Source organism: Peromyscus californicus, unplaced genomic scaffold (assembly GCF_007827085.1).
Source record: "Peromyscus californicus insignis strain IS unplaced genomic scaffold, ASM782708v3 Scaffold_11__1_contigs__length_118956290, whole genome shotgun sequence".
NCBI classification, from domain to species: Eukaryota; Metazoa; Chordata; class Mammalia; order Rodentia; family Cricetidae; genus Peromyscus; species Peromyscus californicus.
In genome coordinates this window covers 54089265-54116145 of record NW_026294402.1, presented here as the reverse complement: position 1 = coordinate 54116145, position 26881 = coordinate 54089265, and the positions used below count along the sequence as shown (strand labels likewise).

General features: G+C 46.6%; 1 protein-coding gene across 7 annotated transcripts in view; it reads right to left on the bottom strand.

Moving 5' to 3' along the window:
• The window catches only part of Celf6 (CUGBP Elav-like family member 6), a 32203-nt gene extending 14499 nt beyond the window's left edge, over nt 1–17704 (bottom strand). For 2 of the 7 annotated variants that reach the window (XM_052762529.1, XM_052762535.1), the window contains exons 1-3: nt 17208–17681; nt 13463–13545; nt 4249–4297 (exon numbers count right to left, since the gene is read on the bottom strand). In XM_052762529.1, coding sequence (XP_052618489.1) covers nt 4249–4297; nt 13463–13545; nt 17208–17469 — 394 coding nt within the window. In that variant the 5' untranslated portion in view covers nt 17470–17681. Of the gene's footprint in view, nt 1–4248; nt 4298–5419; nt 5622–13462; nt 13546–17207 lie in introns of those variants that run through there. The other 5 variants (XM_052762544.1, XM_052762518.1, XM_052762560.1 and 2 more) reach the window with 5 other exon arrangements.
• Nucleotides 17705–26881: the final 9177 nt, after the last annotated feature.

Here is a 26881-nt window from a genome sequence, read left to right as displayed (position 1 = left end):
AACCCATGTGAGAAGCCGGGCGTGGTGATGTGTACTTGTAATCCCTGTACTGGGGAGGCCGAGATGGAGAAATCCCTGGGGCTCACTGGCCAGTTAGCCTAGCCAAATGGGGTGAACCCCAGGTCCCAGTGAGAGAACTGTCTCAAAGAAACAAGGTGGACAGCTCCTGAAAATGACACTTGAGATGGACCTCTGGATTCCACATGCCTTTCCACATATATGCATATGCATATGCAGTGTGCACAAGCACACACACACACACACACACACACACACACACACACACCCCACAGAAGCATGAAATCTCCAGTGTTACCACTAACATCTAAAAGGACATTAGTATATACATTGATTATCACTACCACAAACTACATGTTTATTGATTAAAAGAACACATTGCATTGTCATCAAACTTCAAAACGAGAACACTAACTATTTTTGTCAAAAGGCTCATTTTATATTTCCGCATGGATGATGGGAGAACTGCAGTTCAGGTGCCAAAGAAGTCAACCCGATGTGTTTATCTGTGTTCTCACAGTACACTTAACAAAAAGCTGAAGCAGCTTCTGTTTTAATAATTAAGACGTAAATTTTATATTAAGTTTCCTGGGTTCCTGAAGTTAGTTTCTGACCCCCCCCCCCCTTTTTTTTTTTTTTTTTGGTTTTTCGAGACAGGGTTTCTCTGTGTAGCTGTGAGCCAAGTGCTGGGATTAAAGGCGTGCGCCACCACCGCCCGGCTCGACCCCCGTTTTATGAGAAAAAAAAAAATCACATAATGATTCCTTCCAGAAGATAAATGGGACACCTTTAGGTTACATTTGCCTTGATTTCTTTTGTAAGTTGCATTCTATTATTTGTGTGTGTGTGTGTGTGTGTGTGTGTGTGTGTGTGTGTGTGTGTGTGTGAGATCACATGCATGAATGTGAGATAAGAGGACAATTTGTGAGAGACATTTGTCTTTTCCACCATGTAGGTCCTAGGGATTGATCTCAGGACATCAGGCTTAACAACAAGGGTCTTTACTTGTTGAATTACCTCACCTAAGACAACGTCTTTTAAAAAAAAAGTTTGGATTTGTTTTTGAAACAGGACCTCACACTATAGCCCAAGCTGGCCTGAATCTTACTGTATAGCACATGGTGGCCTCAAACTCACAGCGATTCTCCTGCCTTAGCCTCCCAAATTCTGGGATTACAGGCATCAGCAGCTTTGATATCCTTTAAATTAAGATTTCATTGACACAAGTGTCGTTTAAGACACAGAAACTATTAGAAATCAGCTGTAAACTAAAGGCTTCAGCTTAAGCAATAATAAAAATATACAGGCTCACCAGCTTGGAATACAAGAACATTTGTAATCAGGGTTATAGAATGCTTGAGGTCACTGAAAAAAAAAAAAAAAGACTTTAATGGGAAAAATTGTTCCGTGTTGGTGGTGTTTATTACATTTCAGAGGCAAGACATTAAAAATCATCTTTAAAAAATTGAGCTCTCAGCCAGGTGCGCTGCTGCACACCTTTACTACCAGCACTTGGAAGGCAGAAGCTGGTGGATCATTGAGTTCAAAGACAGCCAAAGCTACATAGTGAGACCTTGTCTCAAAAACAAGCAAACAAGACCTTTAATCCCAGCACTTGGGAGGCAGAGGCAGGTGATCTCTGTGAATTCGAGGCCAGCCTGGGCTACAGAGCAAGTTCCAGAACAGGCTCCAGGGTCCAAAGCTACACAGAGAAACCCTGTTTCAAAAAACCAAAACCAAACAAAACAAAAAACAAACAAACAAAATCAACAACAAAATCGAGCTTCTCACATTTTAGACAGCATTAAAATTCAGCAATCAAACCCTAGGAGAGGTGTGTGGGGACCGAAAAGATGGCTCAGCCATTACAAGGGCTTACAGCTTTATCAGAGGCCCAGAAGGCAGGTCCTAGCACCTATCCTGGGAGCTCACAAATACCTATAACTCCTGCTCCAAGGGATCCAGTGCCCACTTCTGGCCTCTGCAGGCACCCGTATATCTGCACATATACACACAACACACATAGACACACACACATAAATCATTTTTTTAATCTAGAAGAGATGTGATAGCCCTGAAGAAAAGCAACTCATTTTGACTAGACACGAGATTGCAGAACACAGATCAGTCAGTAAATAAAATATTTATAAATGACAAAGGCCCAACTGCTTTGCAAGACTTACTACGTTTACTCCTTTCCTGAATATGTAGCAAGAAGGCACTAAAAGATCTGGTCCTGCGTATCTGCAAGGATTATTCAAGCGAGTGCTCAGAATGCATAGCCCTTGAAAACCATCTGTTGTCAAGAAAAATCTGTGTAACATAAAACTTCTGAAGTAATAAATTGGGCTGTTAGGCAGCCCTCTTTTCAGCCAGATTTCTTGTCCTGCCCCTGAACTACCCTGAACATGAACAGGTGAACAGGTGAGATGCTTCATGTATAGAATTTGTCAGTGATGTGACACCTGCAAGGTCTGTACAGAAAAAGGAGGAAGAAAATGTTAACACCCAAGAGGATGCCACGAAGCCTAGCAGAAGTGTTACTGAGCAGCCACCTGTGAATTCTGGTGGGATGTGCAGGACCATGTGTAGCATGCGTCCCTTGGCATATGGACCAATTCCCGAATAAGATTCCAAATTGTACCATGTCCTGCTGAGCTCTGGGGTCTCAGAACATGCCATTCCCCTGCCTGAGGAGCATCCTTCCTCTTTCCTCCTTTCTCTTGACTACTTTCTGGTACCCTTTGAGGTCTCCTGTTCAATGTTACTGCCTCTGAGAGCTCACTTTGACCTCCTAATCTAGGTTAGCTCCCCCTTATTTGTGTCCCCACAGTGCCACCCTAGACTTTTCCTTGAGAAACGCTATTCACACTGAAGAGTGACCCCTTATTTGTTTTCCCATCTGTCCCCTCATAATCTGGGGCCTCCGTGGGACCAGGTCTGCCAGGCTTCTGTATTCCTAATGTGGAGTAGCCTAGAACATATTGATTGGATAGTTGAATGAACTATACAGCACATTCTATTTGTTTCTCAGCTCACTCATGTACTCATGGGTGACTTATTTGTGGGTCCGTCTCACGTATGTGGGCTGGGGAGGGTTTTAGAATATGGCCAACAATGACTGTGATCCCTAACAGAGCTTCCCAATGAGAAGAGATTCTTGTTTTGTATGCAGTTGGCACATCAGAAAAGCCTGTCTGGAAGAGACTGAGATAAAAAAGATGGAAAGGAACTTAGACATATCTCTCCAAGGCAATATGGGGCTGATAATATCTTGACCAGAGATGATGAATCAAAGACAGATGTCAGAGAATCTAAAGGGAGGAAGGAATATTTATTGGGACCAAACAGAACCCTGATGCCACCAAAGTGCCCAGTGAATGTAGACAGGAAATCAAGGGAGAGTGTGAAGGAATTAGTAGGGTGTTGATACATGTCTCTATCAATGAGTCGCATTCTCTCCTAAAGCTTAGACTCTCACATAAGGAAGCAATGGCTGATCTTGGATAAGATAGACAGGGAAAGTCTATCTTATCAGAGTGGGAGAATTAGCAGACACCAAGGAGGGCTGTAGGCAGATACTTTGGGATAATCTAAGACCCAAGGACAAGAAAGATATCAAGTACTGATTCTAGAAGTCAGCGTTGCCTTTCTAGCAGGGGAGCTGACCAGAACACAGCTATGAGAGTTCCTCACCACTCTTCTTAAGAAGCAGTGCTCTCTCTACTATAAAACAGTGCAGCTAAGAATGTCTAAAGACTTCTGAGAGCCTCAGTTCACAGCTACGTTCCTTACTATGGTTCACAATACCTGTTGTGCCAGCTCATCTTTTATGGTGATTAATCAGGCCATGATGGGAAAGAATGAGAGGTCCCTTCTGTGGACCCAGAGGAATCTGAAAAAGGAGAACCACCCCAGCTTGCTTCTTTATATGCACCTGTAAATTCCACCTGGCAAGGCAGCAATGGCCATTCTCCAGGAATAAGACAGCAAGAGCTTTCTTCCTCTGCTTCTGCCCTTTCTGCCACTTCTGGGTCTGAGCTTTCTAGAACCTATTCCTTCTCAGTCTGAGTTGAGATGGCTGAACTATTTCTTGAGATGCACAATTCTAGACTCCACTAACCTGGGCTGGGTCTAGTCATAAGCCCTGGCACAGGACTAACTCCAGGAATGGGCCCACCCATCCTCTACTCCGGTACCGCTCCGAGGTTTGTCAGACAGGGAAGTTACCTCCTCGGCCCTCACTGGCAGCCGGCTTCACTTGGATCGGACGATTCATCTGAAAGACATGGGACCAACACACCCATTTAGCATGACTGCCTGGCACCAAGGCCTCATTCTTTATTCCCAATGAGCTCCTCAGGCTCTGAGTCCCAGCCCTCCTTACACTCTGCACCCCTCTACTCCCATTGGGATTACAGATTCTCTCCAACATTGCTTCCTTAAATCCAGATGTTTAGAAAGTGCTGGAAGCTGAAGGAGTGGATAGCAGGAAGCTCTGTGGCAAGCATAGGGTGGATGCAGTGGCTAACGAGATTTTCTGTCTTGGATTCGGGGTAGCTCCATGTGGAGCCTGTTTCTTAGGCTCCTGGACTTACATAAAGGCTTTGAGTGAGAGGAATTGGGTGGGAGGGTGTAATTGCTATAGCACATTTGTGGTTTATGTCTAAAACTGAGAATATAGCTGTGTGTTATTTAGATTAAACAGTCTGGGACTCAGACTTAGTGCTATACACCCCTAACGCTGCCATTTCTTCGCTGTATGATTTTAAGTGAGCCACTATCTCTCAAATCCAGTTTACTAATCTGGGAAAACATTCCCAGCTGTCTGTGCCACGCTAGTCTCTGCGCTCACCCCTCCATCCCTCCTGAGTGCCCCTTTCCCTGACAGCGCTAGGGATCTCTAGGCACCATTTTCTCCCTGCTCATCCCTCTCTTCCAATCCTTCTTGAATCGCTTCACCCCCACCCACAGCCCCAGCAGCTACCCACACAGGGATGACTCAGACCTCTGCGTCTCCAGCCCACATCTCTCCTGAGCCTCAGACCCATGTTTCCAGCTGCACGCTGGGCATCCTGGCTAGAAAGGCCCGCTGGCACTTCCCACTCAACACACCAGAACCCGGGCTCATCTTTTCACCCCAACTCGATCCTCCATCACTCAGGTTATAAACCTAGAAAGCAACTTAACTTTTCCCTCCAACCCTTCCCTCCTCCAGCCAGCTTCACCTTTTAATTCAAGGGTTCCCTGATTAGACCTAAAAATCACCTGGGAACCATGTTAGATTCTTAAGGTGGGGGACTGTATAACCTGAAAGAGCTCCTAGGTGATTCAATATATACCCCCACCTTCCCATCCCCCAACCACCCTAAGTGAATTCATGATTGAATCCCCATCTCACCTTCCTCTCATAGGTGTTGTGGGGATCACATGAGGTAATGGGGGTGCAGAAGGTCTTGGTAAACTGCCAAGAGCTTGGTGCGTGGGATGTGAGGGATTGATGTTGGGGGCAGACAGCTGAGTGCCGGGAGGAAGGAACAGCGGCCTTCCTGTTCCTGGAGGAAGGGGTAACTGATGCCCATCTGGCCTGAGAAGGTGATGATCTGACCCCCTCCCCTCAGGAAACGTACTGCTTCTGCACCAATCAGGGGCCACTCCATCCCTTCCAATGTGCTCGTTGCCGAGACAACAGGCAGCTTCCTGTTACCATAGCCACAAGTGCTACCCAGTAACCATGGCAACACCCTGGCAGTCACAGCTGAGCAATTTCTTTGGATCAAATTTTGGGGTGGGAGGGGTGAGGAAGACTCATTTGAAAAAAAAAAAAAAAAAAGGGAAGGGAAAACAGGCCAAGCCTGAACCATTGGAATCCTCCCTCCCACCCAAGGCTCTGACACACCCACCCTCTGGTAGTGGAGCACCTGCAGTGTACCAGGCTGTGGGTGGGGGCCGAGACACCGACAGGACTCAGGTTGTAGTTTAGAGGGGATGACAGATCAATCCAAGCAGATCAGGGCGAGCTGGACAGGTCTGGACTGGCCTGGACCAGGGACCAGGAGGACAGGACCAGTCCCTAGGCATGGCCACCTGTGAGTGTGGAGGAGAAACCGAGAGACAGAGCTATGGAGAGCAGAGACATGGGGAATGATGAGGAAACACAGCAAGACAGAAATTATGGGAGAAAGTAAGAGACAGACCTAGAAAAGGGCAAGGAAAGAGAATTACTGGTGGGAAAGGGAAGGAAAGGGGGGCTGGGCAGAAAGCAGGTCTGGGGGATCCAGGAGAGCCTGGTAGAAAGAAGGAGAGGGGCGGAAGCCTGAGCTGGGGGGTCAGTGAGAGTGAGCAAAACCATCATTATTTTATTAGTTCTTAAATAGATTCTGAGAATTTTTCTCTGGAGCCTAGAGTGACGAGCCCATGTGACAGCAGCGGTTTCCATGGTAGCTCTTGGCTGGGTTTCCTGGGAGATGGTGCTCACTGGTGCTGGGGGGGGCACTCCCTTCCCTCTTCCAAACCACCTGACCTTTTGATGGAGAGTGGAAATTGGGTGGTATGTATGAATTCTTACATGGGCCTGCCAGGGTCCAATCCTCAAGAGGCTCAAGGTCTACACCGTCTGCCAGTCGGGCATGCTGCCAACATTTATGGAACTCTGTGATGAGCCCTAGTGATGCTTGGATGGAGACTCCCCTCACAGGCTCACAGAGAAGATAAGGCCCCCATTTTCTGAGAGCCCACAAGATGCCAAGCCTTTCCCTGGGACTATTTATATATGTTGTCTCCAAATCTTTCTAACCACTTCAGGAAGTCTACTGTCCCCATACTATGGATGAGAAAGCTGAGGCCCAGGGAGAGTTATTTGTCTAGGATTACATTGTGGGTACTTGGAGATTCACCCCATGTCTGACTGATGGTAAAGCTCCTGCTTTTTTGCATCCTACTGCTCAACTTCTTGTTTTTCATTTGTTAGTGTTTTTGTTTTTAAGATAGTTTTACTATGTAGCTCAGGCTGCCCTAGAACTTGCTAATAGCCTAAGCTAGCCACAAACTCATGATCCTCCTACCTCAGCCTCCTGACCACTGGGTAATAGTATCATCACCCCAGCTCAAGTTCACTGTGCATTCGCTCAAATGTGTGTGTGTGTGTGTGTGTGTGTGTGTGAAGGTCAGAGTTAATATCAGGTCTCTTCCTCACTCTATAAAAAGACTTATTTTTTTTTTTTTTGGTTTTTCGAGACAGGGTTTCTCTGTGTAGCTTTGCGCCTTTCCTGGAACTCACTTGGTAGCCCAGGCTGGCCTCGAACTCACAGAGATCCGCCTGACTCTGCCTCCCGAGTGCTGGGATTAAAGGCGTGCGCCACCACCGCCCGGCAAGACTTATTTATTTTTATTTTATGTGTATGGGTGTTTTGTCTGCATGTATATCTGTGCATCACATGTGTGCAGTGGTGCACACAGAGACTAGAAGATGCCCCGGAACTGTAGTTACAGATGTTTGTAAACTTCCATTGAGTCTGTGTTCTCTGGTAGAGCATCCAGTGCTCTTAATCATGAGTCCCCCTCTATCTTGTTTTTTTTTTTTTTTTTTTTTTTTTGGTTTTTCGAGACAGGGTTTCTCTGTGTAGCTTTGCACCTTTCCTGGGACTCACTCTGTAGCCCAGGCTGGCCTCGAACTCACAGAGATCCGCCTGCCTCTGCCTCCCGAGTGTTGGGATTAAAGGCGTGCGCCACCACCGCCTGGCTTGTTTTTGTTTTTTTTTTTCAGACAGGATCTCTTACTAAACCTGGAGTTATGTAATTCAGCTAGACTGGTTGGCCAGCAAACCTGGGGACTTGCTGCAATCCTGGAATTACAGAAATGTATCATTGCCGTTGGCTTTGTATGTGGGTTCTGGGGGGGCAAACCCAGGTCCCCAGGCTTGCACAGCAGGTACTTTACTGACTGAGCCATCTCTCCAGCCCATTCTTAAGACATGGACACAAATAATGAGACACGGAGGTACCAGGGCCTTGGAGACAACGCAAGGTGAGGAGCTATTAGTGAGGCTGGCTGCATCTCGAAAGGATGACACAGGAAACAATCCATGAAGAAACAGTGTTTGCTCTGGGCCTTGTAGGTCAGAGTGGGTAGAGATAATGGGAGAGGCAGGGCAGGCAGCTGAGTATTCTAGACAGCTAGAGTAGAGACAGGGAACGTCAAGCCTGAGAGAGCAAGGACTCCAGCTCCTGAAGACAAACTGCTTACGAGACAGATGGGAACTTCAGTCCTGGTTACATCGCTGGCAACTTCTCTAAGGTCTTTGAGCCTCAGTATCCCCACTCATAAGAGGGGGAATCATTCCTATGCTTGAGGGTTTGTGGTGGAAATAACAAGAACCAGATCTTAGTAGGTATATTAGATATGATAGGTTTTGCTTGTCTTTTTGTGTGCTTCTGTGTGTGTTTTGGGCTTTACAACTTTTTGCTTTTTTTTTTTTTTATTTTATTTTGGTGAAACAGGGTGAAACTGAAAGGCAGGCAGGAACCAGATCAGGGCAGGCTGTAAAAAGCATGTCAAGGATTTTGACATGAATATATTTTAAATGCTATAAGGATGTAGGGACGGATTTTAAAAAGGAGGACAGGTGATGATCTGGTCTGTTTAGTCTTAGAAAGTATCTCATAAGTTGTCACAGTGCAGAGAGAAGACTGGGAAGGGAGTGAGAAGAGACAGGAAGGTCGGTGATGTAGGTGGGAGGTGAGAGTGACTGGGACCATTGTAGAAGGAAATGGACAGACTCAAAAGATGTTTGGGACAAATGAACTAAAGCGTAGTTCTGCTGAGGGTGGGGTCGAGGGAAAGGAGGGCATGTGGGCTGACTCAGGATTACAGCTTATAAACTGGCAGAGTATTGCTTCCCAGGCTCTGAGCCTCAACGCCACGGGCAGGAATTATGGGGAACACCTGGGGTTTAGGCGTGCTACTCATGGCTGGAGGGGAATGCTGCTCATGAGAGCTACTGGGCAACCCTGCCTGTTTCAGTCCTGCCATAAGCAGGGGAAGGGTCTGGGGTGCACTAAGGAAATGGGGGCATTGACTCCCCAACCACGAACTTCTCGTGAGATTTCAGGTGAGCCTTCGCCTGGACTGATCACCTGTTCCTCCAAGAGTTTCCCAGGCCCATGTCTGAGTCGGGGCCCTGAAGAGGAAATCAAGGTAGAGAATATCAGGGGGAAGAGAACCACCTACTCCACGAAGGGGTGAGAAAGGTTAGAGGCAACCAGACCTGTACAAGGCCCTGTTCTCTTGAGCCAGTAAGCAGAAGGGAAGTAAGGTGTGTCCCACCTCTCCTACAGACTTGTCTAAAACACCTGTCTTTGGGCTACTCATCGCCCTGTCCTGACTTCTATCCCTCCCTCAGCACTCCCTCCCCACAGGAAGGGGTTTTGTCAGTACTCCCCTGAGAAGGACTGTTGGTGAGTCTAGGAGAGGGTCACGAGGGTCAAAGAAGAGCATGGCAACCCTCAACATCATCATTTTCAGGACTTGGTTCGACCACACATCCTCACTTTTTTTTGTTTGTTAGTTTTGTTTTTTTGAGATAGGGGTTTCTCTGTGTAGCCCTAGTTGTCCTGAAACTCTCTCTGTAGACCAGGCTGGCCTCGAACTCACAGAGATTCACCTGCCTCTGCCTCCCGAGTGCTGGGATTATAAGCGTGAGCCACCACTGCTCGGCTTACCACGCTTCCTCCAGCCCAGCTCACTATGAAATCCCATGAGCTCCAGAGTCCATAGACATACCATGAGCCCATTCTTTCCTCTCCACTCCTGCACCATCCCAGCTCCAGGGCAGCTCGCTTCACCACTGGCCTATTCAGAAGCGACATTGTCCCACTGTCTTGCCTCCGCTATTTCTCCCGCTTCAGTTCGGTCTCCATGCTGCAGCGAGGGTAATCTTCAAAACTTCATCCCTAACTCTTCTTAAATCCACCCAGGACTGACTGTCAGAACTTGTGTGTCCTGTCTCCTCTACCCAACATGCATAGCACACTCCACCCATTCACAGCCAGTCATCTTTCCTGGGAGACATTTCTGTCAGTTCTCATAGTATCCTCAGATTTCAGAAGTGGCCTTTGGCTTTTAGCTTTTTAGACCCTCAGATATGAAGAAAGCATCTGGTAGCACTCTCCATCCTCTCCACTCCTGAGGCCTCTTTTACATGTCCAGGTGTAACTCCAGTGCAGTGCACTGAGTTACCTGTGAACCGGGAGCTTCTTGAGGGTATGGCTTGGTCTATAGAATATAGTGGGATTAACTTCTATTTTCTCTCTCCTCCCAAGTTGTTTTGCACAGGACACAACTTGTCAAGCAAAAGCCTTCCTCTACTTGGTTCCTCTACTACTGCCTCTTTCGTAGTGTCTGAAGGGATAGGCTCTTCCAAAGAAGGGAGGTCATGGACAGGGAGATAGACCAATAAGGGACACCCTCTTAATCCCAGAAGTAGGGACGAAGTTGGCTTCATTCTCTTCATGTGGATTTTAGACCTAGAGCGAGGCTCAAAGAAACAGCAGTAGCTTCGCCAGGAAGAAGCTTCGGGAATTGAGAGCCAGGAGGCAGTTGGCTGCAGTTTGAAGGAAGCTCTGGGTAGGGAGCCGAGCTTCAATAGGTGGCAGAGACTGGCAATGGGTAAATGGAGAGGATCCGAGAGGAGGTCTCACTCCAGAACAAACTATGCTGTTTCCCGTGAAGATTTAGGCTTTCTTTTGGGGGCTTCACTCAGCCTTTCCAGGCTTTCTACCCTTCAGTTTTGCCACATTCCAGCAAAAATACAGACTGAAGTCTTATCCCTGTCTCTCCAGCAGATGGCAGCTACACCCAGGACCTAGTACCTACCGAAGGCTGGGTGCCCGGTCTTCTCTCATAAAAGTTGCTGCTGCCCCTGGCAAGCTCAAAGGAAAGATTGATGACATGGATGTTGCCGGGGCTAGCCAACAGTGCCATTGATTTTCATTTAAGAGGCTAATTAAATATTAATTTTCACTTTGTTAAGTTGAGAAGGGTGAATAAAGTCAATCCTGGCAGTAACAGAGGAAACAGTCCACACTGGAGGTCTGCAGATGGAGGAGTGGAAGAAGGCAGAGGTCCTCGAGTGCCACACTCTTCAGAAACTAAGAAAGAAACTAAGCCACATCTGCCACCAAGTTAGCTCATGTAACAATGGAGCAATTAAGTGAATAGACTAACCGGGCTCAATGACCAGAGCTTCTCATACATGAGCTTGGGCACCTCCCTTGAAGACTCAGTCTCTTCATCTGTAAGATGGGGGTAGGGGCAGTAACAATACTGTCTTCACAAAGGATTAAATGACTTGAACACGTAAAATGCCCTGAATATTGGTGCTGAGAACTGTTGGTTATTACTATTTTGCTTTTCTCCCTTAGAGTCAATCCTCCCAGGTCTCTGGGGCTTCAGTGTCCTTTTCCAAGGAGCACCCATTCTTATAAAACCCCACAGGGACTGCTCACCACTTCTTCAGAAGCTTTTTCTCCCAAGCCCTCTTAATTTGCTCAGGGCTTTCCAGGTAAAGTCCAAATCTCCAAATCTCCCACTTGGTTCCCCTTCAACCGCAGCCCTCTGTAGGATCCTGCCCTCAGCCGGGCCCAGACTCTCTTGGGGTTCCCCCTCCCACCATTAGGCCCATCCACCTCACACCCACCTGTTTCTTGCAACTCTGAATTTTTACCACGCTGCTTCCTGCATGGGTGTTCCAGCTCGTCTTGACGCCTGTTCTAGCAGCAGGAACCGTTTGCTCCCACGGTTAGATGAATGATGCTTTCTACAACTGCTCCTACTAACGTTACTCTTTCAATGACTGCTCCTACTACCGCTGGCTACGCCACACTGCAGGCTCACTTCCTGCTGTACTCTGTACTTCACATGACTTAGCCCATCTGCCCACGAATTCAGTCTTATAGATGAAGAAACTCAGGTTTTATTTATTTTTTTTTGAGACAGGGTCTCACTATGTAGCCCTGGTTGTCCTGGAACTCACGATATAGATCAGGTTGGTCTCAAACTCACAGAGCTCTACCTGTCTCTGCCTCTGAAGTGCTGGGATTAAAGGAATGCCCAGAAAAACTTAGGTTTTAAACTTGCTCAGAGAGCCGAGCGGTGGTGGTGCACACCTTTAATCCCAGCACTGAGGAGGCAGAGGCAGGTGTATCTCTGTGAGTTTGAGGCCAGCCTGGTCTACAGAGCTAGTCCAGGACAGGCTCCAAAGCTACAGAGAAACCGTGTCTCGAAACCCCTCCCCCCAAAAAAAGAGAAAGAAAGAAAGAAAGAAAATCAAGTCCTTTGTCAAGATCTTAAGGCAACAGTCATATTTACTGGGACTTCCTTACTACAGCCCAAGGAGCTACATTGTTAGTACAACCCACTTCCTAGAAGTGAGAAAACTAAAGCCTGAGTGAAGGAAACAGAACACCATGGTAAGTGACAGAGGTGAGGTTCAAATCTAAGTCTGAACAACGTGAAACCAAGTATTTTTAATTATCATGCTACAATGTGTTCATATTAAAATCCCATTAAATTCTTTTTTTTTCTCCAGATATACTTATCTGCAATTCCTTTGAACATATCTCATGATCTATTTTGTGTCTTTGTGCCTTAATTCTATCCTGGTCTCTTTCTAATAGGCCAGTGACCTTCTTAAGTCTAAAACAGACATTGTTCCAGGCTTTGCCTACACATGACATTTGAATATTGCTCTTTTTCCAGACACAACACTCTTCAGATAGGAAAAAATGAGTCTGGGAAGTATGTTTTCCTCTTGGCAACCTATGCTAGATCCTAATTGTCACTACCACATGGATGGGAGATTCCAATTTTCTTTTACTTGTGACCATCCATTAGTTGAGACCAGATCATATAATCCTGGGTGTCTATAAAGCCAAGAAGTCCCTTTTAACTTTAGCTATGTTTTGTAACATGGAAAGAAGACGATTTTGGTGAGTCAAGGTACCCCAAACGTGTTACAGGAAGAAGACCGCAGGAAAGCATCATCTAGGAGCACAAGATTGGAAAACACAGGATAGTGACTCTGCAGAGCCTCTCCCCTACATCACTACATACATGCTCACAGTAGTGACAAGTAACACCCGAAACCATGATCTTAGCCAAAGTGGAAAAATTCTAACTTAGCTTATATCACCATGTCTCTTCTAAAAAATAAGTTGGAACACTTGGCTCAAGTGTCGTGAGCCCATTTCTCTGAGCCAGAAGACTGAGTGTAACATGGGGCTTGAGTTGTTCAAGGAACACATAAACCCTTTCCTGGGTAGATGACCCTGTTTCTAGCTGCTGGTACCAACTTAACCCTGTATACTGCTTTGGCATGCATGCAGAACATTGTTCCAAGCTTGAAGTGATTCTCACCCATCCCGCCCTCAACCTTGGTTGACTTACCCCTGGCAGGGTCTTCTGTTCATGCAGTGCACTCTGGGCCTTGAGAGCAGAGTCCCGGGCGCAGTAGGTGAGGAAGGCACAGCCTGAGGAGGAAGAGCCTGACTCAGGGGGTTTTCTGAAACCCCTCAACATTCTTCTTGGTAAGATCCAAATAAGTTAACAAACTTAGGGTCACTATCCTGGAAACATGAATATTGCCCTGTGAAGTGTTCTGTGATGGGAGAGTCTTCACCTGCTTGGGGACCTATGTCCTAAGCTCTGGCTACCTCTCATTTTCTCCTGGTCTTCTGTCCAAGAAACATGTGTACCCATGCATCCAGTCATGTGCTCATTCAATCCCACAGCTTCCCTCCTCAGTCCATCCATAAGTCCTGTCAGGGTTAAACCTCCCTAAGAGGCTTTGCCTTCTTCAACGCAGTACCCCACCCCCACAACACCCATCTATTTTAGATATAGACTCGTAGTCTCCAAGGATCAGCCTCAATTCCTTCCTAATCCAGTGGCAGAAAGAAAAAGAGGAAGATGAAGGGTTGAAGGCCAACTACTTCCCAACACTTCCTTCCCTAAGTTTGAAGTTTAGGAATGAATTTGATTTCAGCCTTGGTTCAGGTCTGAGGGCTTTCTGTAAGTAGGAAATTCTAGAAACTCCCTAACCCTATTAAGGACCTTGGTCTGTCAAGACAGAGCCCTTAAAGAGTTATTTGTGACCCAACCTGGACTCCTGTAAAAGAAGCCTAGTTATTGGATCAGGGAATGAGTCCAGGTTGAGCTAAAGAGTAGGGCCTACTATGCCACTGTGTTCAGCTTCAAAATCTTCAGGATGCTGTAAAACACTGAAGTAGGTGTCCTCCTTTCCAATATTCACTGAGAATTCATTCATCCAGAAAATATCCAATACTTACTTATTTGGTTGGGCATTAGGAAGGGTTAAAAATGGGGAGGAGTTCTTGGAAACTGGATGTCATGAGGAGTACCTGAGTCTGTTTCCAAGTGTTGAGGACTGTCTACAAGATGACACTGAGGGTGGGGATGTAACTCCATGGTAGAGTTCTTGCCTAGCATACATGAGATCTTAGGTTCAAACCCCAGCAAATAATGATGAAGATAAAACAGAAGATATTGAGTTCTCAAGAACAGGAATAATGAGTCCTTTAGAACCAGGTAAGAAGAGGGGTGTGATTATTTCAGGTGGGAGGAATGAAAACTGAGCCAAAATGTGGTGTGTTGGAGAAATGGAGAGAAAGCTAGTATGGGTGAAGACTTAGGAGTTCGAGCTGAGTGGCTAGTGAGGTATGCAGGGATTGGGTTACAGATAGCCTTAGAGACCTCAATAAATTTGTACTCATCCTTTAGAGCAGTGGAGAGCCACTAAAGGGTTTTCACTAGGGTTGTGACATGATAAAATCTACGTTTTCAGAACAAACCTTTTGAGCAGAGGAAGGAGAAGGACCGAGGAAGGGCACATGCATGTGGGAAGCCATTAGGAGCTGGCGTAGTTTTCTGCTCAGACAGCTGACTAGAAAAGCAAATGGGAAATGTTTGATTTCTTATTTTTTCAGTGGCACCTTCTATGGAACTGCCTCCTTAGGATGGAAGGATTGCCTGTGGTTTATTGAGAACTCTTAGCTAAAGTGTTCTCATATCAGTAGGGTAACTGAAGCCAGAGATTATTTCAGTCACAGGTCATGGTTTGGGATTTTGGAATTCCTAGGCTATGGTTGTTTTCAAAGCATGGTGGCTTTTTCTCCCTCAATACTCATCCATCAGAATGAAAATGAGTCACTCTAGCATTTAGACATCATGGTTGCTTGGGAGAAAGTTGGAATGTTGACTTGAAGACCCTCCAGGCTACCTCTATATCTCACAAGGCCACACTTTCCTTGGAGAGGTGTAGACTGTTTCGGGACTAACTCACCTAACCCTGGGTCTCATACTTATCAGTTCTGCCACTGAGCCATAACATCTGACGTCAGACTGGAAGGTGCTTTATGAAAGGCTTAGGAGCCCAGGTGCTACCACAAAAAAACCATGTCGATTGCTTGGGTTAGAAGGTGGAAGAATGGCATGATGGAAATACAGAGAAGCGTGGCTTAAGGGACACATGAGTATGGGGAGGAACAGGAAGAATTAGTGCTTAATGGGAAGGAACAGTGAATGAGGGAACAGGTCAGAGACTCTGAGTGTTTGAGTGTTTAAGTGAGAATTGCAGCTATTCCATGCTTTATTCTACAGATCATCTACAAAGATTAGTTTTATGCTTGCCTACTGAAATCAATGTCTAGAGAAAAGTGCTGTAAGTGGATGGGCAGGAAGATAGACAGGCAGCTGGGCTGCCCTGCCAGGAGTCTGGATGACGTGAACTTGTCCTTGTGGCACTTTAACACAACCTCACCAAAAGGTCCCCCTACTCAAATGGCCTAGGTCTTTCATGGGCATTTTCTCAAAGCCCCCTACGTTAGCATGCCAAGGAATGCTCTGGGGTCTCCGGCAGGAAAGAAGTAGCAGTCTGATGCTAGCTCACAAGCCTTCAGAGTGGACCTGCCCTGCAAGACCTGTCACTTTTCTCTTAGGAAGACCGTGGAGGAGAGTTGGTGACCCTTCCCCCACCAAAATCTTGAAGCCACTTTATTTCCCAGTGGAGAAATAAGCATGTTTCCCTTCAAATTATTATTATATGATTCCGGCTCTGCTATTCCAGCCCAGCCTGGACAGACTTTTCTGCATGTAAACAAGTCTCCTCCCTTCTCTACAGGAAGAAAGGGGTGTGGCTGGACAGGACCATGGTGCCTCTGTCTTCCTAGGAAAGGCAGGGAGAAGGGGCACCATCTCCATCTTCCTCATTAGACTGACCCCACCCCTCGAGTGCTCTGGTCTGGGACCAGGCAGCAAAGAAAGGAAAGGAGGAGGCCACCAGGAGGATTGAGAGGGAGCAGACAGGAGTGGGGATGAGTGGTGAAAAAAAAAGTGTATTCATCTAAGGGAGAACCTAAGATGAAGGGGACGCAGGAAGGTGGATGTTCCCAGCTGAGGCTGGGATTCTGACTTCAAATCAGAAGAGGTAAAGAGTGTTGGGGTTCTGGAAAAATATATGAGATATCAGGGTTATTGTCAAATGTGAGAGGGCATTTGTCTCTGAGAGTGTCTCCTGGGAGGTGAATTGGACTGTGTAGATTAGTCAGGTTTGAATTCTGAAGGAGAAGAGGAATTTGGGCATGGGATGTTTAAAGCTGTCAAACACAAGAGTTAATTGGAAGCTTTTGGGGCTGGCTGGGGTTGGGGGCCAGGAGGGGTGCAAATCCAAGATGTGTATGAGTGGTTAGGCCTGAGTATGGTGGCACCAGAGGGCTCTGGAAATACATGGGTCCAGGGATCAGGAGACCGGCTACTCCAGAGCTGGGAGGTAGAGTAAGTTTCCAAATTCCAGGGTTTGGGGTGTCTGATGGGAGGGATGGTGGAGAGGTCCAGCTGGGAGGTGGGAATGGTTGGGATGTGAGAAGTAACAAGGGATTTGGAGGTTAGAGTGAAGAACCTGTTAGGGAATCGGAGTGGTGCTCAGGAGGATGTCACAGAGAAAATTCTGGGTCTGGGGCTCTGTGACCTGGGGAGGGGGACAGAGCTGAGGTGGGGCAGGTACTGGGCTGGCTCTCGGTAGGGCTGGGGTTGGGCCTGCGTTTGGGGCCAGGGTTGGGTTGGGCTGCGCTCTAATTGGATTGGGGCTGGGCTGGGCTGGGCTGACCCCGCGCACCTTTGTGGAGGCCGGTGAGCCGGTCCTTCAGCACCGTCAGCTCGTAGATGCGGCCGAACTCCTCGAACAGCGGCTTGAGGTCCTGCTCGTCCAAGCCCCGCGGGATCTGCCCCACGAAGAGCTTGATGGCGTCGTGGTCCTTCATGGGCACCGCGGGACCTGGGTTCAGCCCGCTCATGCCGACGCCGCTGTCCGCGGTGCTGAAAGCCAGGCGCGGGCCGGGGCCGGCGGGCGGCGCAGACCCTCCGGGCGCCGCGGCCATGTCCCCGCCCCGTCCGCCCTCCCGCGCGTCCGGCTTGTCCCGCCGTCCCTTCCCTGGACTGCTGGCGAGGGCCTAGGGGAGGGGGCGGGGCCCGGCTGCGAGGGCGGGGGGCTATCCAGGGGGCGGCTCCCGGCCGAGAGCGAGGGGCGGGGCCCGGCCGAGAGCGAGGGGCGGGGCGGATTAATAAGGGGCGTGGTCTAGGGCGGGGCGCCTGGGTCCGGCAGGAGTCCCCCTCGGAGCTCTCTGGGCTCCCGCCCTAGCTCGCCAAGCCCAGCCCCGAGCCCCAGCCCCTCCACCCCCCCGAGTTTAGTGACGTCAGACAGCTAGCCGGGCCAGTCTACGCAAGTGATTTGCATAATGAGATAGCGGTGGCCAATCAGAGTGGGAGTTGGCTGAGCTGGGGCGGGGGTGGGGGGCGCGGGAGAAGCGGCTGGGCTCACGCGCTCCCGCTCTCCATGGCAACCAGACCCTCAGCTGCCCTGTATGTGGAGGGTGTGCGGGCGTGGCAGTGGATGGGAAGTAGCTTCGTCATGCGTGGCGATGTCTGCGGGAGTCAGAGCCGATCCCTTCCTGCACACCTCCAACAGCGAGACCGTTTTCTGCGGGGCAGATGGGGCTTCCACCTCTCTGTCCCTACTACCGAAGCCAGTCCCACGGAACCCATCCTACCGGGCTCCATCACACACCTCTTTGGTATCTTCAACCACTTCCTTGCTCCTGAGCCTCAAACACACACTCCCGTCTCTTGCATCCTAAAACAAGCCCCCAAGCGCTGATTTCTTCCTCAGGAGAGCGAGAGAACTTATGTAGCCATATTTACTCAGCACTCGTGCCTGGTTCCTCCCTATTCTAACTCAGGGGTGCTATCTCCTTTTCCTGAAGAGGATGCCGTGGGTCAAAGAAGTTAGGGCGTAGGGGCCCCTGGCATTTGCAGAGCAGAGGGCAAAAGAAGAAACGGAAACTGATACATCGTGCGTGTTAATATCTAAAAGCTATCTGTAAAATCACAAAGCTGAAGTGTTTACCTCCCCTTTCACAAGCGCACATTCATAAAGATGAAGGAACGGCGAGATAGCCAAGCAGGCTCTTAATGAACAAGCTTGATAAGCCGAGTTGGATACCCAGAACCCGCATGGAAAAGCCAGTTGCTGAGCCTTGCATCTGTAATCCCAGCACTTCTGTGGCAAGATGGGAGGAGGAAGCGAGAACCATGAGGACCGGGTAGCAGAGGGACAGAAACAAGAGGGACCCTCAACAAGGTGGAATGAGAGAACCCACTCCTGAAAGTTGTCCTCTGATCTCAACAAGCGTGCCACCACATACGTATTTTTTCTCCTTCACACACACACACACAGAGTAAATTTGTAAACGTTTTTATTATTGTGTATATGAGAATTTGGGCAGCATGCATGTATGTATGTGCAGCACATGTGTGCCTGGTACCTGCTGAGGTCAGAAGAAGGTGTCAGATCCCCTGGAACTGGAGTTCTAGATGGATATAAGCCTACCTGTCGGTGCTGGGAATCGAACCCAGGTCCTTTACAAGAGCAGCCAGGACTCTAACTGCTGAGCCATCTCTTCAGCTCCAGCTCCATGTTATTGTTTTTGAAACAGGGTCTCTTGTCATCCAGGCTGGTCACTAACTCACTGTAGAGTTGAGTAGAACCTTTGAACTCCGAGCTCCCTACTTCCACTTTCCGAGTTCTGAGGTCACAGGCATTTACTCTCATGCTAGGCTTAAGATTTCTTAGTTTATGTATGCATCACATATTTAGTAGTTCGTTTGGGGTACATCTACTTTTCAAAGTGTTTTTTTCTTGGTGGAGCAGTTTTTTTTTTCTCTTTCTTTTTTGACAAGATCTTGTTACCTAGTCCAGGGTAGCCTCAAACTTATGGTTCTCTCTGGCTGCAACCTTCCCAGTGCTGGGAATGCAGGCATGCACTACCATGCCCAGCCTTGAACTGATCGTTGCAAGGAGGCGAGTACCAGACCACTGAGGTGTACCCCCCAGCACCATAGCTACATTTAAAGCAGGTAACTTTAAAAGTGTGTATAGTTGGGTCTTTTTATATTTTTCGAGACAGGGTTTCTCTGTGTAGCTTTGGAGCCTGTCCTGGAACTCACTCTGTAAATCAGGCTGGCCTTGAACTCACAGAGATCCTCCTGCCTCTGCCTCCTGAGTGCTGGGATTGAAGGCATGCACCACCACTGCCTGATTAATTGGGTCTTTTTAATTTAAAAATGTTTTATTTGTTCTGTGACAAATTGAAAATTAAATAGTCAATTGCTCTCTCTCTCTCTCTCTCTCTCTCTCTCTCTCTCTCTCTCTCTCTCTCTCTCTCTTTTTTTTTTTGGTTTTTTTGAGACAGGGTTTCTCTGTGTAGCTTTGCACCTTTCCTGGAACTCACTTGGTAGTCCAGGCTGGCCTCGAACTCACAGAGATCCGCCTGGCTCTGCCTCCCGAGTGCTGGGATTAAAGGCGTGCGCTACCACCGCCCGGCCAATTGCTCTCTTATGATATCATGTTATGTACTCTTTTTTTTTCTTTCTATACAAACTTTAGAGTCAGCTTGTCAGTACTCATTGTGTTAGTTTGCTTTCTGATGTCAAGATGAACTCCATGATCCAAAACAACTTCAGGAGAAGAGGGCTTATTTATTTATTTATTTATTTATTTATTTTTGGTTTTTTTTCGAGACAGGGTTTTGCTGTGTAGCTTTGCACCTTTCCTGGAACTCACTCTGTAGCCCAGGCTAGCCTCGAACTCACAGAGATCCACCTGCCTCTGCCGAGAAGAGGGTTTATTTCTACTTACAGATCTTAGGTCACTATCCATCAATCACTGAAGGAAGTCAGAGCAGGAACCCTGGGAGAATACTGTGGACTGGCTTGCTCCAGCTGCTTGCTTAGCAAGCTTTTTATGCAGCCCAGGCCCACCTGCCTAGGGAAGAAGACACCTTCTACAATGGGCTGGACCCTCCCACTTCACAGAAATGACCAATCCGCTGGAAGAAATTAAATTGAGGTTATCTCTTCCCAGGTGACTCTAGTTTGTGTTGACAATCACTAAACCCATAAAATAGCTTCCTGGAACTCTGACTGGGTTTGCATCGATACAGACCACACTGGGAAGAAAAAATGAAACAAAACTGATATTGTGGCCCTTAGAGGAAATGGCTCAGTGGATAAAGGCACTTGCTACTACGTCTGACAGTCTGAATTCAATCCCTAGAACCAAGTCCCACAAGTTGTCCTCTGCCCTCCACACACATGCAATGGTGGCATGTACCCATGTGCACACGCGCGCGCGCGCGCACACACACACACACACACACACACACACACACACACATACACACACACGCACAATATTTAAAAATGTTATTGTAACAATATTGACTCTTTGTCTTCACAAACACGAGAAATCTCCATTTATGTGCCTCTTTTTCATTTCTTCATTCAAAAGTGGTGGGTATAATTTTTTCTTTCTTAAGTACGTCACATCATTCTAATCTTTGTTCTTCTGTAGGTGGATGGGATATTTCCTCTGGCTCATCTCCTGACCCTAGTTCTCCATGTTTTTGGCTTTCTGCAGTTTGAATATGATATGCTTAGATGAGGGTTGTTTATTATCTAGCGTTTATGCTGCTGGGCCCTTGTCAGGATTCCTGAATCTTCGATTTGTTGTCTGTCACTAATTTTGGGACATTCTTTATCATTATTACCTCATTAATATTCTCTTTATGTGCCTGGATGATTCTGATTATGTGATAGGCATTGTGTTGGAAAAATATTTTTAGAAATAATTGGAGGTTGGGGGAGGTTAGTATTTTCTTCTCCAGAATGAACTTACATTTGTTTCTGGAAAGCATCCAGAATCTCTTATCAATTTGAGATAATCAAACTAATTTTAGTGATTAAAAGATGATTCAGGCCGGGCGGTGGTGGCGCACGCCTTTAATCCCAGCACTCGGGAGGCAGAGCCAGGCGGATCTCTGTGAGTTCGAGGCCAGCCTGGACTACCAAGTGAGTTCCAGGAAAGGCGCAAAGCTACACAGAGAAACCCTGTCTCGAAAAACCAAAAAAAAAAAAAAAAAAAAAAAAGATGATTCAAAGCTGAGCTGTAGTCTCCAGAGCCATTGATCTATTTCCAACTCACTCTTTAGTTGGGACTTTTGAGTAGAGAGTTTTTTAGTGTGTGTGTGTGTGTGTGTGTGTGTGTGTTCTACAAGATTAAAGGACGGTTTCTAACATTATTCCATAAGAATCAGAAAGAAGCCGGGCATTGGTGGCACACGCCTTTAATCCCAGCACTTGGGAGGCAGAGGCAGGCAGATCTCTGTGAGTTCGAGGCCAGCCTTGTCTACAAAGTGAGTTCCAGGACAGGCTCCAAAGCTACACAGAGAAACCCTGTCTCAAACAAACAAACAAAAAGAATCAGAAAGAATTAGAAGTCCCATGCTAATTTTCAATGTAACCTCTGATTATTTCAGTGTCTGTATATAGATTAGCCCTTTACTGGGTTTCATATCCTGTTTTATGAGTTAGTATATTCCTGAACCAATACCCCTGTCATGAATTAAAGGTATTTATTTATTTAGAGACAGGATCTCACTGTGTATTTGTCCAGAACTCTCTTTGTAGACCAGGTTGGCTTCAAACCCACAAAGATCTGTCTGTCTCTGTTTCCCAGTGCTGGGATTAAGATGTGTGCTTAATCCCATGCCCATCTATTCATTGGTTTTATTTACTTTTTTTTGTAGCCCGGAATGACCTCATACTTACTCTATTGCTGAGGCTGGCCTTGACCTCCTGATCTTCCTGCCTCCACCTACTAAGTGCTGAGATTAAAGACATGTACCATACCTGGCCTTATAATGACTCAACGTCTGGCATTGTGGTGGCAATATTCTGCATAATTAATGTGTGTACCAGCCAATAAGAATAGATAGTGCCCTTAAAACCTGTGTGTGAACCAGGCATAGTGGTATGTAATTCCAAACTTGGGAAGCAGATACAAGAGGACCATGAGCTTAAGATCCATGTGGGCTAACCAGTGAGTTCAAGGCTAGCCTGGGCTACATTGAACCCATGTCAAACAAAAAATAATTATGTCTACATGTGTATACGTATATAATCTTGACGTTTTGGTTGTGAGCCTAGCCTTTAACGGGCTGAACTACCTCTCCAACCCTTGTACATATAATTTGTATGAGAGTAGCTGAAGATACTAAGCATAAATGAGATAATTAAGAAATGTGAGCCAGGCGGTGGTGACCCTTTAATTCCAGCACTCAAGAAGCAGAGCCAGGCAGATCTCTGTGAGTTCGAGGTCAGCCTGGTCTACAGAGCGAGATCCAGGACAGGCACCAAAACTACACAGAGAAATCATGTCTTGGGGGGGAAAAAAAGAAATGTGTATTGAGTTGGGCTTGGTGGGGCACGCACTAGGGAAGCAGAGGCAGGAGGATCTCTGAGTTCAAAATCAGCCTAGTCGACAGAGCAAGTTACAGGACAGTCAAGGTTACACAGAAAAACCCTGTCTGGGGACACACACACACACACACACACACACACACACACACACACACACACACACACACTGTGCATCGGCTGGTTATCAACTCAATTCCATAGTGCAATTTTTTTCTCTCCTTGAAAATAGACTTTTTTACTCTTGGCTTTTTCTTCTTTCAATTTCCTTTAAATCATCTCCAAGTTCAACAATTTAAAAACTGACGTGCTAGAAGTGTAATTCAGTGGTAGATTGCTTGTTCAGCATTGTGCAAGGCTCTAGTTTTGAATCCCACTACTGCAAAATCAAAAAACTGAACTTTACTGGGTGTGGTGGTGCACACCTTTGATCTTAATACCTGAGGGGAAGAGGAGGGTGGATCTCTGTGAGTTTGAGGCCATTGTGGTCTACACAGGGAGTTCCAAACATTTAGGCCTACTTAGTAAGACCCTGTCTCAGAAATGAAATGAATTTCATTTGGAGTCACATTGAATCTATAGACCATTTTAAGCCCTTGCTGTATTGAATCTTCTCATTCATGAACATGTCATGTACCTATATCTGGTACTTCTTCCATATTTCCAAACATTTAATAACTTTCTCCATAAACTTCTTACATATCTGTTTTTGTTTGTCTGTTTGTTTGTTTGTTTGTTTTTTGGTTTTTTTTGTTTTTTTTTTTTTTTGGTTTTCGAGACAGGGTTTCTCTGTGTAGCTTTGCGCCTTTCCTGGAACTCACTTGGTAGCCCAGGCTGGCCTCGAACTCACAGAGATCCGCCTGGCTCTGCCTCCCGAGTGCTGGGATTACAGGCGTGAGCCACCACCGCCCGGCTTGTTTGTTTGTTTTGAGACAGGGTCTCATGTAGACCAAGCTGACATCAAACTCATTATATAGGCAAGAATAAGTGAACATCTGGGCCTCCTGCCTCGTTCACCTCTCAAGTGTTGGGGTTACAGGTGTGTGCTACCTCTCTTGCCTTCTTTTATCTGTTTATAGGCTTATTCTTAGGATCATGTAATGCCTGCTTCTGTCACTTGAGGTACACTGATGTTTAGACTTACATAACTCAGAAATTTGCATTTTGGTACTGTATGTACATGGTAAGGGAGTGTCACCTCTTGCTTAAGCCAATTTCTTTTCTTGTATATAATATAGGTGGAGTGATAGGAAATGATACTTCAAGATAGGTATCCTCCAGAAGCAGAAGGCTGATATTCCATGCTCAGTGATCTAGCAACCAAATGGGAAATTTGGAGTGGAGAGATGTCTTATTGGTTAAGAGCACACACTGCTCTTCCAGAGGACCTGAGTTCAGATTCCAGCTAATGATAGGAAGCTCACAACCTCCTGTAACTCCATTTCAGGGTATCTAATGCTCTATTCTGGCTTCCATGGGCACCTATACTCAAATACACAAACCCACACACATATACATAATTAAAATAAAAAAAATTAATTTCTAGAAGACTTGAGCCAGGTGTATCCAGCAAGATGCTAGTCTAAGCTAAGTGAAGTGTGTGTTAAGTCTGAATGAAGATGGAGCAGTGTAAACAGGAATAAATGGCTCTAAGAATTGTTGCTGTAGAATGAGAACATATTGGCAAAAACTGGGATGGAAGAAATTAAACATGATTCCTAGATTTTTTTCCTCTTTTTTTCTGAGACAGGTTTCTCTGTGTAACCCTGGCTGTCCTATAACTTACTCTGTAGACCAGGCTGGCCCCCAACTCACAGATTTGCCTGCCTCTGCTCCCAAGTGCTAGAATTAAAGGTATGCCATCACTAACCAGCCTCAAGATTTCACCTTGACAGGTGGAATTGTGTAAGAGTGGAGTAGAGAGCTGTGAAGTGTCAGGGACTGTCAAAGGATAGGCAGTTCAGAGGACAGGTACATGTGTGTTAGTTAGTGTGTGTGTCTTTGTGAATATGCACACCTATGCATTATATACAAACACATACAAATACATTTATGAGAAAAGGAAGTCACTAGCGATTTGTTTACATGCAAATGGGAACTTAGAAGAAAGAAGAGGCTGGGGACACCTCAGTGGTGGGCCACCTGCTCAGCATAAGCAAAGCATCAGCTTCAATTCCTGACACTACAAAGAGGAGGGGAAGGAGAGGAAGGGGAGGGGGAAAGGAGGAAACCAGGGGCTTCATGCCTGTAATTCCAATACTCACAGGCTAGAGCAGGAGGATTGTTATGAGTTCAAGACTCACCTAGGCTACATAGTGAGTTCCAAGGAAGAGAAATAAAGAACCAGCCTCCCTCCATTTTAGGCTTAAAAGTCATCTTAGAGTAAAGACAAACAAGGTTCATTCCCGTTTATGATTTAACCTCTGTTTTTCAAGGGTTGGTTTATGCCCCACCTGTAACCTTAATTACAAATGGTTCTGTACTGCACAAATGTTCAAGGAATGGCAATCTTATCTTTGTTTCAAAAAAGTTGTTTATAACCAACCTGAAGTCCTACTTTTTTTTCTTTTTTCTCTTTTTTTTTTTTTCCCGAGACAGGATTTCTCTGTGTAGTTTTGGTGCCTGTCCTGGATCTTGCTCTGTAGACCAGGCTGGCCTCGAACTCATAAAGATCTGCCTGGCTCTGCCTCCCGAGTGCTAGGAATAAAGGCATGCCCCACCACTGCCCAGCTCTTACCTTTGTTTCTAAAGGTTTTATGACCACCTATGGCTCCCTTGCTATGCCCACCCTCTGCAACCATGTCATTGTTCGGGAGGTCCTTAGGAGTAATTGCTATGCTTATGTTCTACTCCTGTAACTCTATTTTGTCTGACAAATCCCCCATTTGGAAACCCCCTACCCCTGAGCTATAAAAGCCTTGTCTTCCTCACATCCAATGCTGACCTCTCGAACCCTGCCTTGGGCTGGTGGTCTTTCCCCTCCCATCTTTGGGATTTAACAGAAAGAAGGGAGGAGGGAGGAAAGAAAGGAGGGAGGAGAGGAGGGAGGGGCAAAGGGAGGCAGGAAATGCCCCAGTTCCAGGATTGTTGGATGGACATTGTTCAGACAGTGGTGGAACATGGGAAAGATGACAAAAACAGCAGAGCACACAGGAAAGACTCTCACAGAAACCTGGCAAGTAAGATTTTAGAGGGAGAAGTAAAAAAAATTCAAAATACAAAACCAAGTCCCAAGATCAACTGCTTATTATTGAAATGTGTCCTGGCTTTAACAGGCAGCTTGTCCCACCTAGCCTTGTTGAGAATGGCTCTGGATGGGGCTCATGTCAAATTGTAGTGTCCTGCGGCATGATAAGAAGGGAAACATGAATACAAGTCAGAGCAAACAGGAAAAGCAGGTCTGAGAGACTTGAACTATAGTCCACTAGAGGAAGATGGGGTGTGTGTGGTGGTAGGGGAAGCTAGGGCTTAACTTAGTAAGAAGCCGTATGTTCGACTCCCCAGTACTGCACAAACTGCGCATGATGCTTCACAACTGGGATTCCAGCATGCAGGATGTAGAGGACATAGACGATCAGAAGAAGTTCAAAGGGATCCTCTGCTACACAGTGAGTTTGAGGCCAGTCAGGGATACATGAGACACTGTCCTGAATAAATATATTAACAGACAAATAAATAAACCAGAAAAAAATTGACTCAAGCCAAGATGCATCAGAGGAACCAGCACTGTGGGTGTGTCATGTGGGCCGTGCAAACAAGATGTAGTGTCAGGCAGTGGCTGGAGGTGGCACAGGAGAGGGTAAGTTGAGATCAGAGCTCTGTTCTCTAAGCAAATGCTGACTCAGACGATACGTATAATCATAGCGAATCATGTAATCTTTCTATGTCTGTCTCTGTTGTGGTGGTCAACTTGACGGATCTAAACTCACTCTAAGACAAGCCTCTGGGTATTCCTGTGGGTGAGTATGTAGATTGCGT